The 21,854-nt window shown below is 40.1% G+C and overlaps 1 protein-coding gene across 2 annotated transcripts in view; it reads right to left on the minus strand.

The window, feature by feature from the left end:
* Nucleotides 1–780: 780 nt before the first annotated feature.
* Nucleotides 781–21,854, minus strand: part of LOC124140713 (spastin-like) — a 44,530-nt gene continuing 23,456 nt past the window's right edge. The window contains exons 3-16 of one of the 2 annotated variants that reach the window (XM_046508415.2): nucleotides 20,546–20,629; nucleotides 18,282–18,419; nucleotides 14,873–15,030; nucleotides 13,967–14,096; nucleotides 13,151–13,215; nucleotides 12,592–12,666; nucleotides 12,159–12,230; nucleotides 10,331–10,406; nucleotides 8,807–8,898; nucleotides 7,734–7,813; nucleotides 7,470–7,592; nucleotides 6,891–6,961; nucleotides 4,988–5,028; nucleotides 781–4,869 (exon numbers count right to left, since the gene is read on the minus strand). In XM_046508415.2, coding sequence (XP_046364371.1) covers nucleotides 4,747–4,869; nucleotides 4,988–5,028; nucleotides 6,891–6,961; nucleotides 7,470–7,592; nucleotides 7,734–7,813; nucleotides 8,807–8,898; nucleotides 10,331–10,406; nucleotides 12,159–12,230; nucleotides 12,592–12,666; nucleotides 13,151–13,215; nucleotides 13,967–14,096; nucleotides 14,873–15,030; nucleotides 18,282–18,419; nucleotides 20,546–20,629 — 1,328 coding nt within the window. In that variant the 3' untranslated portion in view covers nucleotides 781–4,746. The remainder of the gene's footprint in view (nucleotides 4,870–4,987; nucleotides 5,029–6,890; nucleotides 6,962–7,469; nucleotides 7,593–7,733; nucleotides 7,814–8,806; nucleotides 8,899–10,330; nucleotides 10,407–12,158; nucleotides 12,231–12,591; nucleotides 12,667–13,150; nucleotides 13,216–13,966; nucleotides 14,097–14,872; nucleotides 15,031–18,281; nucleotides 18,420–20,545; nucleotides 20,630–21,854) is intronic. The other variant, XM_046508416.2, reaches the window with a different exon arrangement.

Here is a 21,854-nt window from a genome sequence, read left to right on the forward strand (position 1 = left end):
AAGTAGCTCTGAAACGTATTATGAACTGGGTTCCTCACACTGTTGACTGTTACTTCATTGTCATATGTTTTAGTATTTGATGAATTCAGATGGACAGACTTGCTGACTTGGTTTGATGCATGTCATCGTATCCCAATTGCGTTGATTGATGCTCATGATATCAATCACTGGAATGTCTTGTCCATACACAGTTATTGATAGACCGCTGTCATATAGCTGGAATATTGTTGACTGTGGCATCAAATAACAAACAAACAAACAGATGTTAGGTGGGATGTTTGATGCAACACTTGCCTCACATGATGATCAGATCTGTATACTCTTTTTTCATTCTAAATATACGAATTATAATCTTAAACAATTTCATATTCCAGCTGTGATCACACACATATTCAAACTGTGGTCACATCCATATTCCAGGTGTGATCACATCCATATTCCAGCTGTGATCACATCCATATTCCAGCTGTGATCACATCCATATTCCAGCTGTGATCACATCCATATTCCAGCTGTGATCACATCCATATTCCAGGTGTGATCACACACATATTCCAGCTGTGATCACACACATATTCCAGCTGTGATCACATCCATATTCCAGGTGTGATCACATCCATATTCCAGCTGTGATCACATCCATATTCCAGGTGTGATCACACACATATTCCAGCTGTGGTCACACACATATTCCAGCTGTGGTCACACACATATTCCAGCTGTGATCACATCCATATTCCAGCTGTGATCACATCCATATTCCAGCTGTGATCACATCCATATTCCAGCTGTGATCACATCCATATTCCAGCTGTGATCACATCCATATTCCAGCTGTGATCACATCCATATTCCAGCTGTGATCACATCCATATTCCAGCTGTGATCACATCCATATTCCAGCTGTGATCACATCCATATTCCAGGTGTGATCACACACATATTCCAGCTGTGATCACACACATATTCCAGCTGTGATCACATCCATATTCCAGGTGTGATCACATCCATATTCCAGCTGTGATCACATCCATATTCCAGGTGTGATCACACACATATTCCAGCTGTGGTCACACACATATTCCAGCTGTGGTCACACACATATTCCAGCTGTGATCACATCCATATTCCAGCTGTGATCACATCCATATTCCAGCTGTGATCACATCCATATTCCAGGTGTGATCACATCCATATTCCAGGTGTGATCACACACATATTCCAGCTGTGATCACATCCATATTCCAGGTGTGATCACATCCATATTCCAGGTGTGATCACATCCATATTCCAGCTGTGATCACATCCATATTCCAGCTGTGATCACATCCATATTCCAGCTGTGATCACATCCATATTCCAGCTGTTATCACATCCATATTCCAGCTGTGATCACACACATATCCCAGCTGTGATCACACACATATTCCAGGTGTGATCACACACATATTCCAGCTATGATCACATCCATATTCCAGCTGTGGTCACATCCATATTCCAGGTGTGATCACACACATATTCCAGCTGTGATCACACACATATTCCAGGTGTGATCACACACATATTCCAGCTATGATCACATCCATATTCCAGCTGTGGTCACATCCATATTCCACCTGTGGTCACACACATATTCCACCTGTGGTCACACACATATTCCAGCTATGATCACACACATATCCCAGCTATGATCACCATCAGCCAAGAATACGTCACCCCTCCCAACATCAAGCAGCAATACTTTCATTACAACTATTGTTACAACAACTAATAGTCAATTTATTTGGGTGTTATTTTTTACTCTTATAGCAAGCTGGACGTATTTTCACACCATATTTAGCTTTCAATATCTGTTCTTTTTCCTGAGAATACAAATCACCAAATACTTAGATGAGTGGTTTGATTGGCACATCCGTCCCCTCTTTAAATGCTTGGTTGTTGTAGGGGAGTAGCGCAAAAGTAATGTCAAAGGGAGACCACTCTAAATAAAGACTGCTATTAACAATACACCAGTGGAACACATTAAGTACATTACCTGTTCCATGCTGCCAAAGAGAAACACCGTACATCTTGTTGTCAACTATGAATACAAATGTTTATCTACACACTGTAATCAGAAACCATATCCTACTTCCTATGCAAAGCACACATCATTTAATACATACAAAAACTCACTAACACATTTGAAAAGGAAGTTAACATTTTTAAAATCTTCGATAACATTCTACAAGTTCAAACCATTAACAAACACATGCCAATACTTCTTTTTCGAGAAATGAAACAGCTCCTCGCCCTATGCAGAAAACTGAGTGAGGTATGAGGTATGAATATTCGTAAATGGACCAGGTTCTCATGGCATCATCTTTAAAACTCAGGGTCAATCAGTGAACAGGAACCAAAACAGTGATGCCAATCATGATTGATTGATTACTTGTTTCTTGTTGAGCTTTTGCAACCTTACAAAGATGTTTGGTAATTTTATGTCCTAACCTGTGTAAAAAGGTATCTGTAGACAGTTTATCCAAACAGGATGAACTCAAATTTATCATAACTAAACTTTTCCAAACTCCCTGCACTCATTATTGTGGGGAATAAGCAGCTACTGGTCACGTTATCGATAGTATAAAAAAACACAGCTTTTCATTTGTTTACAGTTTGATTTTGTGGAATTTGTGCTAGCCTTAACAGTGTGAGTCTGTTCCCATGATAAACCCTGAATTTCTCACCAGACAGACATGAAGGAGAACGCCTAAATGCAAATAACGCTGACTTCCCTGTGTATAGATAGTACAACAAATGGTGCATTCTCTCTCACGCCTATTGCTTCAAATAATAATGATTAATACTATCAGAAATAATACACAAATCGGCATGTCCACCTCATGAAGGTGAAGGTCAAGTCCATCTAAAGGTGAAGGTCATGTCCACCCAGTGAAGTTGGTCAAGTAGTGAAGGTGAAGGTTGCCTACATCATCTGCACGCATCTGACCTCTACTGACCTCAGTGTATCACATGTAACTGGTGCAACTAGTAGGAATGCAAACAGAAGTCTTGGCGCTAATCAGTTTTGTTGTGGATAATACTTGTAGTTACAATCCAGAACATCATACAGATGAAATGTGCATATTCAAAACGTTTCATGGCTTGACACATCTTCAGGTGACCATTTCTATCCAGGTGTCAACATCATAAGATATGCGTTGAGAAAACTACAACATTAGCTTCTTGGAACAAGTGTTTAGCCAGTTATTGCTGAATTGATGGAGACCAGACAAGTTAAATCCACCAGACAGCATGCTGGCAGCCATCTTTAAAAGCTCCTCACGCATCAGATCTGGCAACAAGTGACAGGAGTAACCATGGTAACAGTATCTGCAGTTACACGTAGCAGCACTCCCATTCTAACAACGTATAGATTATAATTAGTATACTGTTTTGACAGATCAAACAGAGACACAATGCATCCAGTCATGCATCCAAGGATGCAGAATGTTGGATATTCCCAAACATGACAAAAGCACAGGGCAGCTACTCTCATTGTTATTGATGTCCTGCCAGGTTAAACGATGTGGTTCCACAGACTTGTGGCACGAAATAAAACAGGGAACATGGGAACACTACCTGGAAAGCACAATGATCAAGACTAACGCAAAATGGCAATAAGGCTTGACTTATGTTAGAGCTCTTATAAAATATGCTCCGACTGATGCAGCATTACAAAGAGGTAAAGTTTTAAAGCACAACCTTGTAATGTATAGGCTATGGTGACTGGTATGTCCTAGTGAGAGCTACAGTAGGGGAGATATTTTGGTACAGAATCGTGGTACAGATGGGTGCCAATACGGTCCATAACATCATACACCAGCTGGTATGTCCTAGTGAGAGCTATAGTAGGGGAGATATCATGGTACAGATGGATGCCAATACAGTCCATAACATCATACACCAGCTGGTATGTCCTAGTGAGAGCTACAGTAGGGGAGATATTGTGGTACAGATGGATGCCAATACGGTCCATAACATCATACACCAGCTGGTATGTCCTAGTGACAGCTAAAGTAGGGGAAATATCGTAGTACAGATGGATGCCAATACGGTCCATAATTATCCATGTTTTCTCCGTCCATGTCTCTCTGTAAGCAATCAATTATCTCAAAATCAGATCTTTATGTTCACCTAGATAATCACAGACCTGACGAATCATGATCAACAGTATTTTTGCACATCGTCTTTACACAGTCACAGCGAAACTTGGCATGCCTTTTGCTTTGATCATTGTTGTTGCTTACTGACAGACAACAGGCTGATCAGACTCCAGTGTAAATCTTCAGTCTTGAGGAACTGGTGGATACTTCACTGGATCCTCATGAGGTCCGATACTGTTCCATGTAGGTATACAGTCAATGAAATACACCTCTCATCCATAAACGTTTATATCGCACATATATATTGTATTTGTGCCTGCCTTTGTTCCTCGGAGACCAATTTAGCATAACATCATAATTGATATAAGGTATTAGTTTTTACAACAAAACTATGATTTGTACAATAATCTGACTGCTGTAAAGATATGCATTTCAAATATCATTCAGATGACGATTTATTTGGGTTCAAACATCGTCTCTCTCTCTGAGTCATGGAATACTCTGTTGCCAGAGATTTCAACTTGACTGTATACTGCATTCATTGGTCACTGCACATACAGAATCAGCCAATGAGAAGGCTCCAAGTTGTCATGTGACAATATCATGTGGTAATATCCCCGTATTCCCCGTTCCAGCGTTCGTACTTCTCGAGGGTATCCAGTGGAACGCTCCGTCGTATCCTCTTCAAGGCATCACCAAAATCTGACAACTGGATATTTCTCACCTATTCAGATTAAGAAATATAAATTAGCATGTTTTATCACAAATAGAGAATATCAATGAGATTTACCTATCTAAACGATGTTTTTATCCTTTTCAGCAAATGTAAACATTTCACATACCTTATTTGCATCTAAATTTTTTACTTCATGTATGCTCAGCTCTGAAAAAGAAAAAAATACATCTAAGATTTTACACTTTGTCCCGCATATCACACTGGTCCTGACATTCTACCACCCCAAAACTATCATCTTCACCTCAACACATTACAACATTCTCCTTTTTCATTCATATTAACTAATGTACAGGTAACAGAGAAATTATGTCCATCCTTGCTGTCTTAATCATCCCAAGCATCGTTTGTTTGTTTGTCTTGTGTTTGTTGTTTAAAGCCGCACTCAGCAATATTCCAGCCATATGACGACTGTCTAAAAATACTTGCATCAGGACAATCCTGTGATTGACATCATGAGCATCGATCTATGCAATTTGGATATGATGACTAAGAAGCACTTGTTTCCGTATCATGTTGACGCCCTGACAACACAGCTTGAATCAGTAATTACAAGAGGTAACAATATGTTTGAAATAGACAGGTATTTGCATTACATTCAAAAAAGAAGTCGCCTTATAATCTTTTTTACTTATGCAACAAAACTTTCCCACCATAAACATGAGACACACGCATGAACCATTATGACTTCACCAAAGGGATAGCTGGTCTCATCAATAGCTACCCATTGTAGGCTACCACTTGTGAGGATAAGTCACTTTAGTTCTTTTACGAGTGCTTCATTTAAGTTCTCTACTTTCTTTGGTTTGTCCTGGTTAATCATCCGGGTTAACCCGTGCAAGGCCAAGCACGTGGATGTAAACAGAATATGAAATGAACTTGTGTAGGGTGTAAAGGGCCCATAAAATTTGTAAGTATTCACAAAATATATAAGTAACAACATGTAAATCATAACTAGCAATGCTATAACAAATATAAATGGTGTAAAAGGGTAAATTGCATGTTGAAAAGGTTGAAGTGTGTATCACAAATGTTTTGTTTAAAATCCAGAAAATAATGTTGGTATGATAATAACATGTACTTGCTACCTTAGTTACAAGTAATATTTCACACTTGTGCTTATTATAGCTAGTACCTGTCAACAATAAGCCTTACAATTAAAGGGCCAGTAAAAGAATTTGAAGGAAATACATAATACGAAATATCGGTCACAATGTTTCAAGACTGAATCAAGAATGTATGAATCAATCTATGCTGAAGTTGAAAATAAACCATTCAAGACAGTGTACAGAATTGTGTGTCAATGGCCAAAGCGTATCACCCACACCCATGTTCATCCATTATGCCTAACATCTAATGCATAACACTTCAATCCCATGCCTCTTGCTTCTAGTTTACATTCTTTTCAGATTATGACCTTGATGATGACCTTGACCTTGACCTTTGACATGTCAACATGTCAAAATGATTTTTTAGGGTTATACACAAGTGATATGTGTTAAGATCCCTGAATTGTCAAAGCTCTGGATGGTTTCTAAAAAATAATTGCATATCCTATTCATTAGAAGTTGGTGACCTACATTTTACAAGAATGCCATCACTTGTCATACAATGGTAATCAAACAACATGACCACTACATGCATAAGACTTGAACAAAAGTCTTTAGGGAAAATGGCAAACATTTAATCTTCACTGTCACCTTGACCTCATACCTTGGTCACTCACAATCTTTTCAGATCATGGCCCTGCCCTAAGGATTACAGGTACAAAGTTTCACTGATATACATTGAATGCTTCTTGAGTTTAGGCAACTTTCTTCAATGTACATTCTATGATGGTGAAAAGTTCCTGAGAATCTAAGTGGCCACCCACGGTCATCATCAACCCCTTGTCTTTTCAAATTTATTTTTAACATTGATTCAGACCTCTGTGGTTGACAACATTACCTTACAGCAGTATCATATTAAGAAATGGGAAATAGAATATATTAGCATGTTATTATAATACTAACCTCTGATTGGCCCTAAAGCTGCATCTTTGGCCACAGCAGTTAGATCACTTCCAGAGTACCCATCTGTCAATCTGTGGACAGACAAAGTCAAACACTAGTCCTCCAGGATTGTGTCCAGTGGATGGACAATATCTCCTCCTCCAGCACTGTCCAGTGGACATTAGAAAAAGACACCAGCATTTGAAACATAACATTTAGTGGACATACACAACAAACACAAGTCCCCAAGCACTATCCTGAGTGGGAAGACTAGAGTATGCCGTGTGTCAGAAGGGAAATTCAATGTCACATGACACTCTGGATCTGTCTTTAGCCATAGCCCTTGATGACTACCTCTAATTTGTTGAGTTTATAGGCTGGAATGTACAGTTGCTGGAGCATATAAGATCAGGCATCTTTCGGAATACACTTGATATCCAGATCCTTGTCTTACTCAAACTAACCACAAACATGATTAGTTTATCATTCAGTTCTGTAAATGATACCAATTTACCAATTCTCACCACCTACACTGGTAATACTGGAAACATGATTGATTCTGTCATACGAGATGTGAACGCAGGGTTGAAGTATACGTACCTGGACAGATGGTCAAGCTCTTTTGGCGTGAGAGGATTGTCGTGTTTGACGAGCAGGTGACTCAGCATTGTGCGCCGTGTGTCAAGGTCAGGCATTGTCACATACACACGCTTCGGGAAACGCCTACAAGGTCAAGGTCAAAACTAAAACATGATAACATTTTCTATTTTGCTGTTGACAAGATATGAATTTGTAGCTAATTAGTGTTAAATGAATTAATTGAAAAGTAACTTGGTAATATCCAATGAAGGACTGTTAGCTCACCTGAGCACAGCATCGTCCAGTTCCTGAGGTCTATTGGTTGCTCCCATCACCAGCACCTTCTCCTCAGCCCCGCTCGCAACCTGCACACAGAATCACTGACCTTGACCCTCAATATCAGTCAATCAAAATCCAGGGGGAATAACAGGATTGGAAGTGTATGTAATAAGGAGTCTCAAACATGTTTGTTTTTGTTTTTGTTTGTTTGTTTGTTTGTTTGTTTGTTTGTTGTTTAAAGCTATATGACGGTGGTCTGTAAATAAACAAGTCTGGAACAGACAATCCAGTAATTTACATCATGAGCATCGATCCCCGCAATTGGATATGATGACATGCATCATCCAAGTCAGCAAGTCTGACCACCCGATCCAAACAGTCACCTCTTACGACAAGCACAGTCGCCTTTTGCAGCAAGCATAGGTTGCTGATGACTGATTCTAACCCGGATCTTCACTGGTTCTCAAGCATGTAAAGAGAGGTCATGGTTTAGAAAAGTGTGGCCTCAGTCAAATCCTTCAAAAGACATTGAACTAACAAACAAAACAATTTACGGTGAAATCTGTCAAAATTGCACTTACAGATTTATGTTTACACCATACACATGTTATGGTCCTTGCATTCTTTAATTATCAAAACAAATTTGTCCGATGCACAATTTCTATTTCAATTCCTAATTTCAAGGACAAAAAGGTCAATTGCTCACATAAATAGCAACCCATTACCAAGATTAGCCTTCATCCATTTGAAGTAAATCTTGCTGGAACAGGACTAATAAAGAACGATTGATAAATCAGACTACATTTTCAGGTCCAAAGTTCCAGACAGTTTCCACTGTAGAATTGTTCACATCCAAAGTGCATCATTCAGACATGAGAATGTATATTTTTCTTTTCAGCTGAAACTTCTTTGCAAAGGAGCGCGGTTCATAATTTGGGGGTGTTTAGCCATGAGATTTTAACAGATTAGTGGTCACTAAAATTTGCGGAGATTCGTGGATCCACTGAAGAATCTCACCCCTGATCATGACATGTTCTATACTGACTGCTATGGCGTTAGAACTAAGAATTAGAACTTACGCCATCGAACTGGACCAGGAATTCAGTCTTAAGTCGGCGGCTGGCATCGTTCTCCCCCTCCCTCCTCTCACACAACAAGGAGTCAATCTCATCTGAAACATACCGCGGGATATATACTGATGGGAAGAAACAAGCGACCAATCATAAAAGAAGCCTGTGTCTTAGATGAAGATTAGATTAGTGTAAAGATGCACTGAGCTTTTGATGCATTGCTATTGCCCATAGGCTAATTACAAAAACACTGGATGAACTCGAGAGATAGTGAAGTGTTACTCTGTGACCTAGTTTGTTGATCTGGTCCTCTTAAAGAACATTATAGGTTCCTGTATATTTTTCCTTCAGCATGTTAATGGGGCGGTCGGGTAGCCTAGTGGTTAAAGCGTTCGCTCGTCACGCCGAAGACCCGGGTTCGATTCCCGACATGGGTACAATATGTGAAGCCCATTTCTGGTGTCCCCCGCCATGATATTGCTGGAATATTGCTAAAAGCGGCGTAAAACCATACTCACTCACTCAGCATGTAAATGGGAAGAGAGTCAGAACTCTGTGGTTTACCTTGTTCTACAGCAGAAATACAGAGAACATGAGTACCAGCAGCATGGGGTTCTTAGCCTCATATTTCAGTGTTAATATGATAAGACTCTCAACACAACTATTTTCTAATGAGCATGATGAGAGACAAGCTCTTTGCACTGTTTGCCACCTGTATGAGACAAGCTCCCTACACTGTTTGCATATGAGTGACAAGCTCCCTACACTATATGCATCAAGCTCCTTCCCAGCGATGTTACACTCTCGGTGACATCGCTGCCACCAGTGTGGGCGCGGCCATTACAAGAATCTTGAACCCCAAATGTAGTAATGTTTATACTTTTGTTTGTGTCTTTGTGAATGCCATCATAGTTCATTTTGAAAAGGTTTACGACTGACCATGTTTTCCAGATGAATTTACTTTGTTGTTTTAAGAATCAGATTGGTTCGAGATTGCAGACTAACAGAAAATCAACCAACTTCTCCATTACATTCTTACTATATCAATTAAAGATGATAGTTTTAATGAAATAGAAATTCAAATTGACCAACAAAGAAAGTAATTTAGCAGGGGTAAGTGTATTCGGTGTCACGACAGTCTTCACTTGTTTGTAAACATAACAGTCATTCGGTTGCGAGTTCAATTCCAAGCATGGTTGGGGCCACCTATCACAGTGGGGAGTTTTGACTGTATAGTATAGAGAGCTCCACGAACGGACTATCCTTGTGAGGAGCTTGTATATGCATTTGAGTGACAAGCTCCCTACACTGTATGCATACGAGTGACAAGCTCACTACAATGTATGCATAAGAGTGACAAGCTCCCTACACTGTATGCCACATGAGAGACAAACTCCTTGCACTGTTTGCCACCTGTATAAGACATGCTCCCTACACTGTTTGCATGAGTGACAAGCTCCCTACACTGTTTTCATATGAGTGACAAGCTCCCTACACTGTATGCCACATGAGAGACAAGCTCCCTGCACTGACCCATGAAGATGATGCAGGGCTGGAGTTCCCGGGCGGCAGCAAACAGCGTGCGGACAAGCTTCTCACCCTCCCCGACCTGTAGAAACAGACAGTGCAATATTAGGGACAAGAGTGCTTGTACACCTCAACAAACATTTCATGATCATGTCATTATAATGACTTACAGTGTGGATCATGTGTTTGGCCATATTCCACTCCTATCTGTCCATTGTTTTGGTTGTCTGTAAAGCTGCCCTTTGCACAATGTAACGTCACTATATTTCACAAAGTGAGTGAGTGAGTGAGTGAGTGAGTGACATCGGTATGTCCTTTTACAGGTAATAATTGACATGGGTATGTCCTTTTACAGGTAATAATTGACATGGGTATGTCCTTTTACAGGTAATAATTGACATCGGTATGTCCTTTCACAGGTAATAATTGACATCAGTATGCCTTTCAAGGTAATAATTGACATCGGTATGTCCTTTTACAGGTAATATTTGACATCGGTATGTCCTTTTACAGGTAATATTTGACATCGGTATGTCCTTTTACAGGTAATATTTGACATCGGTATGTCCTTTCACAGGTAATAATTGACATCGGTATGTCCTTTCACAGGTAATAATTGACATCGATATGCCTTTCACTGGTAATAATTGACATCGGTATGTCCTTTTACAGGTAATAATTGACATCGGTATGTTCTTTTAAGGTAATAATTGACATCGGTATGTTCTTTTAAGGTAATAATTGACATCGGTATGTCCTTTTACAGGTAATATTTGACATCGGTATGTCCTTTTACAGGTAATATTTGACATCGGTATGTCCTTTTACAGGTAATATTTGACATCGGTATGTCCTTTCACAGGTAATAATTGACATCGGTATGTCCTTTCACAGGTAATAATTGACATCGGTATGCCTTTCACTGGTAATAATTGACATCGGTATGTCCTTTTACAGGTAATAATTGACATCGGTATGTTCTTTCACAGGTAATAATTGACATCGGCATGTCCTTTCACAGGTAATAATTGACATCGGTATGACCTTTCACAGGTAATTATTGACATCGGTATGTCCTTTTACAGGTAATAATTGACATCGGTATGTCCTTTCACAGGTAATAATTGACATCGGCATGTCCTTTCACAGGTAATAATTGACATCAGTATGCCTTTCACAGGTAATTACTAACATCGGTATGTCCTTTCACAAGTAATAATTGACATCAGTATGCCTTTCACAGGTAATAATTGACATCGGTATGTCCTTTTACAGGTAATAATTGACATCGGTATGTCCTTTCACAGGTAATAATTGACATCGGTATGTCCTTTCACAGGTAATAATTGACATCGGTATGTCCTTTCACAGGTAATAATTGACATCGGTATGTCCTTTCACAGGTAATTATTGACATCGGTATGTCCTTTCACAGGTAATAATTGACATCGGTATGTCCTTTCACAGGTCATAATTGACATCGGTATGTCCTTTCACAGGTCATAATTGACATCGGTATGTCCTTTAACAGGTAATAATTGACATCGGTATGTCCTTTAACAGGTAATAATTGACATCGGTATGTCCTTTCACAGGTAATAATTGACATCGGTATGTCCTTTGACAGGTAATAATTGACATCGGTATGTCCTTTCACAGGTAATAATTGACATCGGTATGTTGTTGGGCAGGGGCAAGAGATCAGTAAATCAGCACTGGTAAAGGCGATATCTATTTTATTCAAACTATTGTCAGTACCTCCATGAAATATTGATCACATTGATTACTGAACATAAAAAAATCTTCGTTTTTAACCCTCAGGAAAATTACATACCCATTTGGAAGTAAGACTTGAAGCAGAAATGTTGAAAAACACAGCATTGGACTCATTGGCAACAGCCTTGGCCTGAAACAATCAACGTGATGATGTCATTTCAATTACACTTTCTCCATTTATTACACATATACAGTGATCCCTCGCTATAACGCTACCTTCGGGTTCCAAATAATTGATGAGCGTTATAGATGATCAGCGGTTTAACGAAGGTCGAGTCGTAGGTGGTAGATGACCAACAAAATAGTATACATGCCTTGCCTACCTAACACGATCTACGTTGCACATTTCAGAGTTTCAAAAAAGATAGGAATAGAAGTTATTTATGATTCATAGTGTAAAAAAAGATTTATCGAGTATAATATGCGTTTTTAAAAAAACAAAACATATCGTATCCCTTTGGATAGGTAAGTTAGACGGCTCCCACACGTACCAGCATAGTTTTGCCATTTCCCGGAGGCCCGAACAGAAGCAGTCCTCTGGCAGGCGCCCTCAACCCAGTAAACAGCTGGAAGCACAAACACACACACACCCTTCACCATCGACTCTGTGTTTCTATATATTACAAATTATTGATTCACATTAGCCAAATCCTACTCTAATGGAACTGACCATGTTGCCACTTTGAATTGCCATCCTGAGTGAGTGAGTGAGTGAGAACGTATGGTTTTACCTGCTTTTAGCAATATTCCATCAATATCATGGGAGGGGACACCAGAAATGGACTTCACACAGTGTGCCCTTGTGGGGAATCGAACCTCCGTCTTTGGCATGACAAGCAAATGCTTGAACAACTCTGCTAACTCTTTACCCCTGTTGCCATATCTGAGACTGCTAGGCAACATGGACATAAACGCCACACAAAGTCGTCAAGTCCTTGTAGCTTGACCTCATAACGATAAACTCTTTACAGGTGTCAACAGCAGGTGTACAGGTGAACTTTCATGGACACTCCGTGCCCTAACATACCACACATGAAGCGCTGCACTTACCTCTGGGCGGAGAGCAGGAAGGATGACTATTTCTTGTAAAGCCTGTTTTGCTATATTCTGACCAGCTGAAAAGAGACAGAATCTTATACACCACTTCATACAGCAATGTCTCAAGTACATACATATCCATCTGCAAGTTTCCTGTTTCTGTAGTTAGAGTGTAGGTGTGTTGGGCTTATCACATCTTCAAACAGCAGAGTATTATGGCTCTACAACAACATGTCAACTCAAAATGGAGGAATGCCTAACATGACGCAAGTAACAAACACAGATTGGTGAGATCATTAAGCATTGATGGTGTGATGGCCGATCAGTCACAGTTTGGGAAGATAGGGACCTAAACCACAACAAGGAGATTCAAGCAGCTAAGGGAGGCAACTCTATACATGGAGAGTAGCGCACCTCCTCACTCGTCAGTCTTCCCCTTTTCAACTCCAGGTAACTCCAGGTAAATGGCGTACAACAGATCTATCCAAGATACAACAAACTATCATGTATTCCAACTACAGTAAACTACGGTTATAACAAACTCAAAGGATCCACTAATTATTGTTTGTTATAACAGTAGTTCCTTATACGCATATATACAGCATATAAACAGCAAATGGACAAGTCTGGACCATACAATCCAGTGATCGATATTGTGAGCAACGACCCACAACATCAGGGGGCGAGGACATGCTTTCAACCAAGCTACTGAACTTGACTACCAGATCCATTTGGTCATCTTTTACAACAATGATAGGTTCCTGGGGACCTATTCTAATGCGGACTCGCCACACGAGTCTCACTACTGATCTACCCAGTTGGTCTTACCTATATCAATGAAAGAAACTGAGGGGCCCTGGTCAATGACCTCATTCAGAATCATATTGGCCAGCTTCTTGTCGACGTTCTTCAGCCCCCCTAAAGACACTTCTCTCTTTCCCTTCGTTGCACCACGAGCCTGGAACAGAGACAGTAGAATAGTTCAGTGAATCACCATCTCCGCTCAAATCCTTGTTTCATCACATAACGGTGGAATAGCTAGCCTGAAGCACTGTGTGAGTGATTGAGTTGGGTATTCCAGTTATATCGCGGCGTGTCAGCTTAATGTGGGAGGAAAGCCCGAAGTGATGCAGGTCTCAGACATTTACCACTTCGGTGAAACCCATGAGCACGGGTATGGTGCTGACAAACCTAGAAACATAATCGGGACGAATCGGGTTTCGAACCCACAATCATAGGTTTCTGGCATGCCCAAGGGATGCAACTCTGCACAGCGAATCACGGCGCCTTAGACGACTGGGCCACCCGTGCTCCCTGAAGCAGTGTGAGGTCAGCAGGATGTGTATAACCATGATAATTGTGGGAACCTACAAAGTCATTCCATCACCCCTCTACCTTGTGGTTTGTTTGTTGCTCAACCCACACTCAGCAATATTCCAGCTATATGACGGTGCCTGTATATAATCAAGCCTGAACAGACAATCCAGTGATCGATATTGTGATCAACAAAGTCACTGATTCTGACCATCTGATCCATTTAGTCGACTCTTACAACCAGCACAGGTTACTACGGAATAATTCAAACCCACAATCTCCATGGGCAGACTATGACACATTGAACAGGCGCCAGTCAAAGCAAACAGGTGCCAGTAATATCATATCTGCACCGGGATTTGCAGTGACTTAACCACTGTGCCCCTTGCTAGTTACAATTGCTGCGCTGCATCTACTCACATCCCCCTGTGACAGATTCCTGTGATGGAGGGAAGCCTTCCTGGTTGCCCGTGGCGACGCCCCTGGTCCTGACGGTTCCCGACTTGCACTGTGGGAGCGAGGCAGTGTATTGCACTTGTGAACGGCCATCTTCATTGGTTTCAGTGGTTTGCTGGTGACTGGAAAAATAGACTTGGACATAGGAAATCCCGCTCGCCTCCCTTAGAACTTTCACGTGAAACAGTCCATCTTAATCATTATATATGACTGGCAAATGCTACAGAAAATAACATTACATTACTCCTGAGAATGATAAATTGGCTTTTGGTAAGTTAAGTGATATTTCTTTCATTAATAACCTTTCTTGTCTTGACAAATGAACAGGTGATCAAAACACTGAGCATCGTGACATTGGTTTCTTCATACAAGCTGCACGAGGTTCTGAAGCTCACCTTCCTGTCTTGAAACAAGAATTCAATACTTGCTGTTGCCGGATTGAGTCAGGGATAACATTCAACTTACACTGACCTAACATCTATACTTACCAAGACATACCTAGTGTCCATATGATGTTTGTTTGTTTTTTGGGTTTTTTTGTTTAACGCCACACTCAGCCATATTCCAGCTATATGACAGCAGTTTGTAAATAATCGAGTCTGGACCAGACAATCCAGTGATTTCCATCATGAGCATCAATCCACGCAATTGGGATCGATGACATGCATCAAACCAAGTCAGCGAGCCTGACCACCTGATCCTGTTAGTCACCTCTTACCAAAGCATAGTCGCCTCTTACGGCAAGAATGGGTTGATGAAGATCTCTTCTACTGAAATCTTCACGAGTCTAGTGTCCATACAAAAGAACACGTAATAGAATGTTTATTCATCATGAATAAAGTACATGATACTTGAAACCAAAACTAAAAGGCAGAGATACCCACAAAGTGGCCAACTAGACACGTATCCCATTATTCTGGAGATTCTCAACCATGATACCAATGCAATGCTACAAGGTTCACTGTCATGTTTACAGTAAGAACATTCACAACATGAGTTACTAAGTCATTCAACCTACACTATGTATTTACCATATCTAATCTAGGGAGAAGACAACAGCTACATGACCAGGTAAGGCTTCATGCACTAACACCAACTACGTCACAGGCAGGCAAGATACAATACATGCCTGGATAGGATATAGATTTTATACACACACACACACATACACTACAATACAATGTCTGACCAATGATACAATACATACCACAATGTCTGACCAATGATACAATACATACCACAATGTCTGACCAATGATACAATACATACCACAATGTCTGATCAATGATACAATATATACCACAATGTCTGACCAATGATACAACATATACTACAATGTCTGACCAATGATACAGAACATACAACAATGTCTGACCAATGATACAATATATACAATGTCTGACCAATGACACAATACATACCACAATGTCTGACCAAATTTACAATACATACCACAATGTCTGACCAATGATACAATATATACTACAATGTCTGACCATGATATACTACACATACTTTTACACTGGCATGTGCTGATAATTCAAAAAAGCTCTAAAACAAAATTGTTTGAACATCTTGGTGTGATTTATGAAATAAACGTAAAGACTTAATCTTGACAAATATTTGTTAGAAATGTGTGCATATCCTGATAGTCAGTCAGTTATCATACCAAATCTTGACTCAAAACTCTCGGTGAGCTGTTCCGCCTTAGTGTAAGTACTGAGTTCTGGCAACTGACTCAAGCATCACATTGTCTCAGTGAACTGTTCCAGCCTAAGCGTAAGTACCAAGTTTTGACAACTGACTCAAGCATCACGTTGTCTCAGTGAACTGTTCCAGCCTAAGTGTAAGTACCAAGTTCTGACAACTAACTCAAGCATCACGTTGTCTCAGTGAACTATTCCAGCCTAAGTGTAAGTACCAAGTTCTGACAACTAACTCAAGCATCACGTTGTCTAAGTAAACTGTTTCAGCCTAAGTATAAGTACCAAGTTCTGACAACTAACTCAAGCATCACGTTGTCTCAGTGAACTGTTCCAGCCCTAAGTGTAAGTACCAAGTTCTGACAACTAACTCAAGCATCACATTGTCTAAGTGAACTGTTCCAGCCTAAGTGTAAGTACCAAGTTCTGACAACTAACTCAAGCATCACGTTGTCTCAGTGAACTGTTCCAGCCTAAGTGTAAGTACCAAGTTCTGACAACTAACTCAAGCATCACGTTGTCTAAGTAAACTGTTCCAGCCTAAGTATAAGTACCAAGTTCTGACAACTAACTCAAGCATCACGTTGTCTCAGTGAACTGTTCCAGCCCTAAGTGTAAGTACCAAGTTCTGACAACTAACTCAAGCATCACGTTGTCTAAGTGAACTGTTCCAGCCTAAGTGTAAGTACCAAGTTCTGACAACTAACTCAAGCATCCCGTTGTCTCAGTGAACTATTCCAGCCTAAATGTAAGTACCAAGTTCTGACAACTAACTCAAGCATCACGTTGTCTAAGTAAACTGTACCAGCCTAAGTATAAGTACCAAGTTCTGAGAACTAACTCAAGCATCACGTTGTCTCAGTGAACTGTTCCAGCCTAAGTGTAAGTACCAAGTTCTGACAACTAACTCAAGCATCACGTTGTCTAAGTAAACTGTTCCAGCCTAAGTATAAGTACCAAGTTCTGACAACTAACTCAAGCATCACGTTGTCTCAGTGAACTGTTCCAGCCTAAGTGTAAGTACCAAGTTCTGACAACTGACTCAAGCATCACGTTGTCTCAGTGAACTGTTCCAGCCTAAGTGTAAGTACCAAGTTCTGGCAACTGACTCAAGCATCACGTTGTCTCAGTGAACTGTTCCAGCCTAAGTGTAAGTACCAAGTTCTGACAACTGACTCAAGCATCACGTTGTCTCAGTGAACTGTTCCAGCCTAAGTGTAAGTACCAAGTTCTGACAACTGACTCAAGCATCACGTTGTCTCAGTGAACTGTTCCAGCCTAAGTGTAAGTACCAAGTTCTGACAACTGACTCAAGCATCACGTTGTCTCAGTGACAGGTGTAGGACAGGAGATCATGAACATGACAAAGACAATAAACCAATTTTCACATTTCCACAATGAACAAACAACCCTTCAATCATAAAAGGCAAATTGATTAACATAAACAAAGTACACACAAAGAATAGCCATGCCAATATTTCACGCAAATCTCTTTGAAAAGATTTTACAAGTGAAACCCATTCCCTTGTGTCAGTGAGTCCATATCCTGCATGCTTTCGGCCATGCAGTGCTGGAAAGAAAACTCCAATCTAACTACTGCATCCTGCATGAAGCGTATCAACAGAACCGTTAGGCGGCGAGAAGCATGAGAAGCATGCCTAGCCAGGTACCTGGAGTCTTCTTGCCAGGGGCCACGACTCTTGTATTCTTATCAGTGACATGTGTTTTGGGGGGTTGCCTCCCCTTACTGTCTCTGTGACCTCCCTCTTCAGCAATGGCCTCTAATCGTATGTGTTGTAAGACTTTTTCTGTGTGCAGAGTCAACAAAATATAAAAAGCAAATTAAAGGGACTATACAAAAAGCATGCAGTCCAATGGGAAGCCACCAGTACAACAGATTATCACAACATGTAACATAGCAGCTGTACTGACAAGGAATTAACATCAGGACATTTACTACTGAAACAATGAACACACTGAACGCCTGGATACATATAGTTACTACACTAATAATATTAATAAGACTAAAACATTTGCTTTTATGCATTAATGAAGACTGTGAAAATCAGTTAATTTATTATAGAATAAGTGAGGTGGATTTATCACTCCTTTGAACAATACCCTCACAGCATGTCAAAGGCAAAAACATTTGCTTTTATGCATTAATGAAGACTGTGAAAATCAGTTAATTTATTATAGAATAAAGGAGGTGGATTTATCACTCCTTTGAACAATACCCTCACAGCATGTCAAAGACAAAAACATTTGCTCTTATGCATTAACGAACACTGTGAAGATCAGTTCACTTCTTACAGAATTACCTAATTCCATAGTCAATCTTATAAACAGGCTCATGCTGGTAGGACCACACTTTTAAGTATTTTCATTATTGAATTAAACAAAAATCAGTTGAACAAAATACAAAGGTGGCTAAGTGCTCAGAATGTGGCAAAGGGAGTAGATGTGTTGCATCATTGTGGGGGACTTGCAGCAGTACAGCACACCGTCACACACGTCTGTTTTATTGTATGTATTATTTGTATTCCTTACGTGTTCAATCAACTAGTTGCAAGTGGCATCACCAAGGACCAGTGACGGGTATACGCATGAATTTTGTATTGCAATTTATTGCAATAATAGTTCATGTTTTGCGATAGGTACAACAATATATTGCATGCTTTCTTTCATTTGTAATTGTTATGAACCTGAACAAAAACACCCCCCCTTCATGTTTTTGACAACTTCGTATGTTGTTGGATGTTGCTATGGCCACAAATCATGCGTAATAGACACATGTACAGGTAACAAATAATTTCCCAGCTTAGAAAACAGGAACAAGGTGCTAATTTCACCATTTCCATTTGAGTTGACACTAGTGTCAAATCTTCCAACAAAATGATATGTATGATTTTGAAAAACGCAATATACTCTTACTTTCCAAATGTATTGTGGTATGTATTCATTGTTACTACATATCCTGGTATACCGGTAATATCGCACACCTAATCTAAGGACATCACTGACATGATTTTCTCAGGATAATTTTTCACATGATTGTCTCCAAACGCTTATCTTCTAACCAAATATATTATCAAGACAAATATATTTACATGTATCATTGGATCAGATGTTTTCGGACATCATCCGTTTTCGGATGGCCCTGTTTATCGCGAGTACTTCTACTATAACAAGGGTTGTGTTGTCACACATACATTGTAAATACTCAGATAATAGATTATTTTTAAGATGATGTTGTCTTTTATGAGTGAGTGAGATGTTTTATGGTTGTTCTTGTGATTAGCATGAAAACTACAAATGTTTCTAACGCAGGGATAATTCATTCATGATCACTAAAGGCACACGCAGGGAAGTATGGGGAACTTCCTGCAGCCTGTCGACATGTTGACCACCATGATACCTCTACACCAAGCACACATCTACAAGTGAGTGAGGTGGGTTATCACTGCTTTGAACAATACCCTCACAGCATGTCAGAAGAAACTTGAATGGAAGCCCAACGGGATGCGAGTAACAGATGTTGGACAACCCCCACCCCAAACCCCTTCTTTTTTCCTTAGCGTCAGCTGAATCTGAAAACCTTGCCTCTGGTGGAACCCACAAGCACAACTATCATCTGGATGTATCTGTGACTTAAACTACCTATCAGAAGATCCTGGTATGGTTAAGGGACACAACTCTGCAAAGTGAATTGTAGCAGTGTAAGACCCTAGGGCCACTTGTTCCCCATACAGTCAGAGTTTTAGCCAGAGATGATGTGTTTGTGGATGTCTATGTGTCGCGTGTGTGCAGGGAGCTCGGGAGCTATGAGGGTCGAGGGTTATGGTGGTAAGACATCGGTAAGTCAACAGAAGAGACAATTACAGTGAACATCAAACCACAGAGATTTTCTAAAATCCTCAGAACATGACCTCACCGAGTACATCCAATCTGTCCTTGGCCATCACCATATTGGTCAGCATCTTCTCCTTGAGACGCCGGGCTCTCTCGTATGAATCCCCTTCAAAAACATTAACATGATTACAAACTGTTTCCCAATATCAATGACCTTACATCTTTACTAAATAAAATATATTCATGTATCACAACATGGTTCTACTGTATAGTCATTGTGATACAACACCGTTCTGCTGTATAGTCAGTGTGATGTCACAAGGTTCTGCTGTATAGTCAGTGTATGTCACAATAAGGTTCTGCTGTATAGACAGTGTGATGTCACAAGGTTCTACTGTTTCGTCATTGTGATGTCACAACAAGGTTCTGCTGTATAGTCATTGTGATGTCACAAGGTTCTGCTGTATAGTCAATTTGATGTCACAACAAGGTTCTACTGTATAGTCAGTGTGATGTCACAACATGGTTCTGCTGTATAGTCAGTGTGATGTCACAACAAGGTTCTACTGTATAGTCAGTGTGATGTCACAACAAGGTTCTACTGTATAGTCAGTGTGATGTCACAACAAGGTTCTACTGTATAGTCAGTGTGATGTCACAACAAGGTTCTACTGTATAGTCAGTGTGATGTCACAACATGGTTCTGCTGTATAGTCAGTGTGATGTTACAACACCGTTCTACTGTATAGTCAGTGTGATGTCACAACAAGGTTCTACTGTATAGTCAGTGTGATGTCACAACAAGGTTCTGCTGTATAGTCAGTGTGATGTCAGAACAAGGTTCTACTGTATAGTCAGTGTGATGTCACAACATGGTTCTGCTGTATAGTCAGTGTGATGTCACAACAAGGTTCTGCTGTATAGTCATTGTGATGTCACAAGGTTCTGCTGTATAGTCAATGTGATGTCACAACAAGGTTCTACTGTATAGTCAGTGTGATGTCACAACATGGTTCTACTGTATAGTCATTGTGATGTCACAACAAGGTTCTGCTGTATAGTCATTGTGATGACACAAGGTTCTGCTGTATAGTCAATGTGATGTCACAACAAGGTTCTACTGTATAGTCAGTGTGATGTCACAACATGGTTCTGCTGTATAGTCAGTGTGATGTCACAACAAGGTTCTACTGTATAGTCAGTGTGATGTCACAACAAGGTTCTACTGTATAGTCAGTGTGATGTCACAACAAGGTTCTACTGTATAGTCAGTGTGATGTCACAACAAGGTTCTACTGTATAGTCAGTGTGATGTCACAACATGGTTCTGCTGTATAGTCAGTGTGATGTTACAACACCGTTCTACTGTATAGTCAGTGTGATGTCACAAC

This window comes from Haliotis rufescens, unplaced genomic scaffold, assembly GCF_023055435.1.
Source record: "Haliotis rufescens isolate VD_foot unplaced genomic scaffold, xgHalRufe1.0.p SCAF_3, whole genome shotgun sequence".
Taxonomy (NCBI): domain Eukaryota; kingdom Metazoa; phylum Mollusca; class Gastropoda; order Lepetellida; family Haliotidae; genus Haliotis; species Haliotis rufescens.